The 2625-nt window shown below is 28.3% G+C and overlaps 1 protein-coding gene across 5 annotated transcripts in view; it reads left to right on the top strand.

Moving 5' to 3' along the window:
- The window catches only part of LOC104722491, a 1885-nt gene continuing 1266 nt past the window's right edge, over nt 2007-2625 (top strand). For 2 of the 5 annotated variants that reach the window (XM_019234891.1, XM_019234899.1), the window contains exons 1-2: nt 2008-2435; nt 2542-2621. In XM_019234891.1, coding sequence (XP_019090436.1) covers nt 2104-2435; nt 2542-2621 — 412 coding nt within the window. In that variant the 5' untranslated portion in view covers nt 2008-2103. Of the gene's footprint in view, nt 2436-2541; nt 2622-2625 lie in introns of all 5 variants that reach the window. The other 3 variants (XM_010440658.2, XM_019234895.1, XM_019234903.1) reach the window with 3 other exon arrangements.

Here is a 2625-nt window from a genome sequence, read left to right on the forward strand (position 1 = left end):
TAATTACATCTAGGTTCAGACCCGCACATACATGCGGGGTTATATTTATAAATTAATTTATTTTAGTAGTCATAATCAAACTCATACTAATTGAGATTTTAGTTTGATTTTTTTGGTTTAGTTTATTAATGTTTGAAAATTTAAAATAATAATGGGTTCACCAATATTTTAAAATTCGGAACAACATAATGGTTGGACTAATAACAAACTAAATCAGATAAATGATTGGTTAGATTCTATTAAATTAGTGAACTATCAAATCAAATATATAACCGCTAACAATGATGAAAACCCGTTTGAGACAAATACAAATATTTAGGGATGGACGTAATTCTCTTTCCGTTTTATCATGTTCCATCATGTCCTACACCCGTTCTCAAATTTCGTTGCATAAAAGAAAACATTCTCAATATGGGACCAATTTGTATTTTCGATCAAAAACATACATTCTCAAACTCCCGTATAGAACAAACATAAATATAAATATAATTCATAGTATATTTATATCATATGTTATAATAAAAATATTACAAAATTAATTGACTTCTTTATTCTTATTATATATTATATGGTTCATTGTTAAAGATAAGTTATAAATGAGAAACATAGGCATGTATATTTTGGACATCCCGTGTCCACCAAATGTAAAGTTTTGTTATATAATATTTTTTTAATTATTATTCGTTTGAAAAATATTAATATTAGTCCAGCGGATAAGAGATTGGGAAAAGAATATCCGTATTTAATTATCAAAAAAAAAAAGAGAGAAAGCTTCTAATGGGATATCCATGTTTTCCATTTGATTATTTAATTTTTACAAAATTACTACAAAATTAATGGAAATTACACAAACTTTCTTTATATTTTTTAAAAAACATTATCTGATTTATTTCAAGATTTCTTAAAATAAATCATCTGCTTAAATTAAAGTTAAGTTATTTTCATATTACTATTAGAAATTAATTAGATACAGTTGTTATGGAAATCTTGTTAAATGATAAGTTTTATTAATTGCAAAACTCTCTTATTATTTTATAAAATTCTAATAACTATATAAAATTCAAAGAATTGTTAATAGAAATAATTTTATTTTTATTATAATATTTAAAATTTTCATTTTGTAATCTTATTGGCTGTAATTTTTTTATTGTGACGGTATGTCAAATATTTAAATTTCTTATTTGTAATTAATATAATTTCATAAAATATAGGAATGTATCTTTTATAGTTAATATAGTTTCCTAAAATATTGGAAGAGTTAATCATTTATTTCTTTAGTAATTATTACTATTTTTTTAGGGAAGTTTATTTATGAAAGAGTTAATCATTTATTTCTTTTATAATTGTTACCATTGGTTTAGGGAAGTTTAATATTTTTTAGTTTAATTATGTAGGCAAATTGGTATGTTTGGCAACATGGATATATGTCAATTTTGTTTTTTTTTTTATCCCTAAGTGTACTCCCCATTTAATAGTATAGATTTATAATCATTATTTTATTATTTTTAAAATAATTATTATACATAAAAACCAAAAACTAATCAAGTCACCATTCAAGATTTTGCAAAAACTAAAATCTATGGCAAAAATCAAAAACCAAAATCCAAAAACTAAAAACCAAAATCTAAAAACCAGTTAAAAACCAGCAGCTATTTATGGCCTTAAATTTAGAATCTTTGAACTCTCGATGGAAAAAAAAAAACTCTCAATGCTTATTTCTGACAATCATCTTTAACCGGATTTTCTATGGGATTCAAGAAATTGATGATTCTTTTGAAATTCAGCATTGGATTCTTCCGATTAACAAAGAAAAAAAACACTTTAAAAGAATTATTCGAAACAGAATTATTTTCTAATGAAAAAGATAAAAATGTTAGGTTTTGCAAAGATAAAAAGACTTAAAAAAAAAAAAAAAAAAAAAAAAAAANAAAAAAAAAAAGGTTGGTTTGGTTTTGAGCTTCCACCTACCTACCCCACCTACTACTAAATGCACGACACGTCATATAGAGCTCACAGTTTTGTCTTTCCACTCTCTCTTCGTTTTCCTCTTCCCCCAACTGTCTCACAATTTTGATCCCTCCACCAACTCCAACACGAAAATCAATGGCTTTGCAAATGCAGCAGTCCTCCTTCAGAATCTACGCACCATCCACCACCGATGCACGCAGCGGACTCTCCCCGTTCAGAACCGTGGCTATTCGCCGGTTAACGGCAAACCGTGGAGTCGTCAGATGCAGCGGCGGAGACGCCGCGAAGAAAAAAGCAGTTCCTAATTCGAACTACGTAGTTCCTATGGACAAATTCTCTTCCTCTTCTTCAATTACTCGGCCTTTGATTGAGATACTTCGTGACCTTAACAAGAAGATTCCTGATAACATTGTTAAGAGCCATGATCCTCCCTCTACTACTGCTGCTGCTTCTGGCTTTATCCCTTGGTACTACTACTACTACTACTACTACTACTTACTCTTCTTTCTTTTTTTTGGGATCTTTTCGAGTCTTGTTGCTAATTTCTTGTTCTGGCTTTATCTTTTTTTTTAGGTACCATGCAAATCGGATGCTTAGCTTCTATGCTCCTGGTTGGTGTGGTGAAGTTAGAGATGTTATTTTCTCTGAGAATGGTAA

The sequence above is a fragment of the Camelina sativa genome, chromosome 2, assembly GCF_000633955.1.
Source record: "Camelina sativa cultivar DH55 chromosome 2, Cs, whole genome shotgun sequence".
Taxonomy (NCBI): domain Eukaryota; kingdom Viridiplantae; phylum Streptophyta; class Magnoliopsida; order Brassicales; family Brassicaceae; genus Camelina; species Camelina sativa.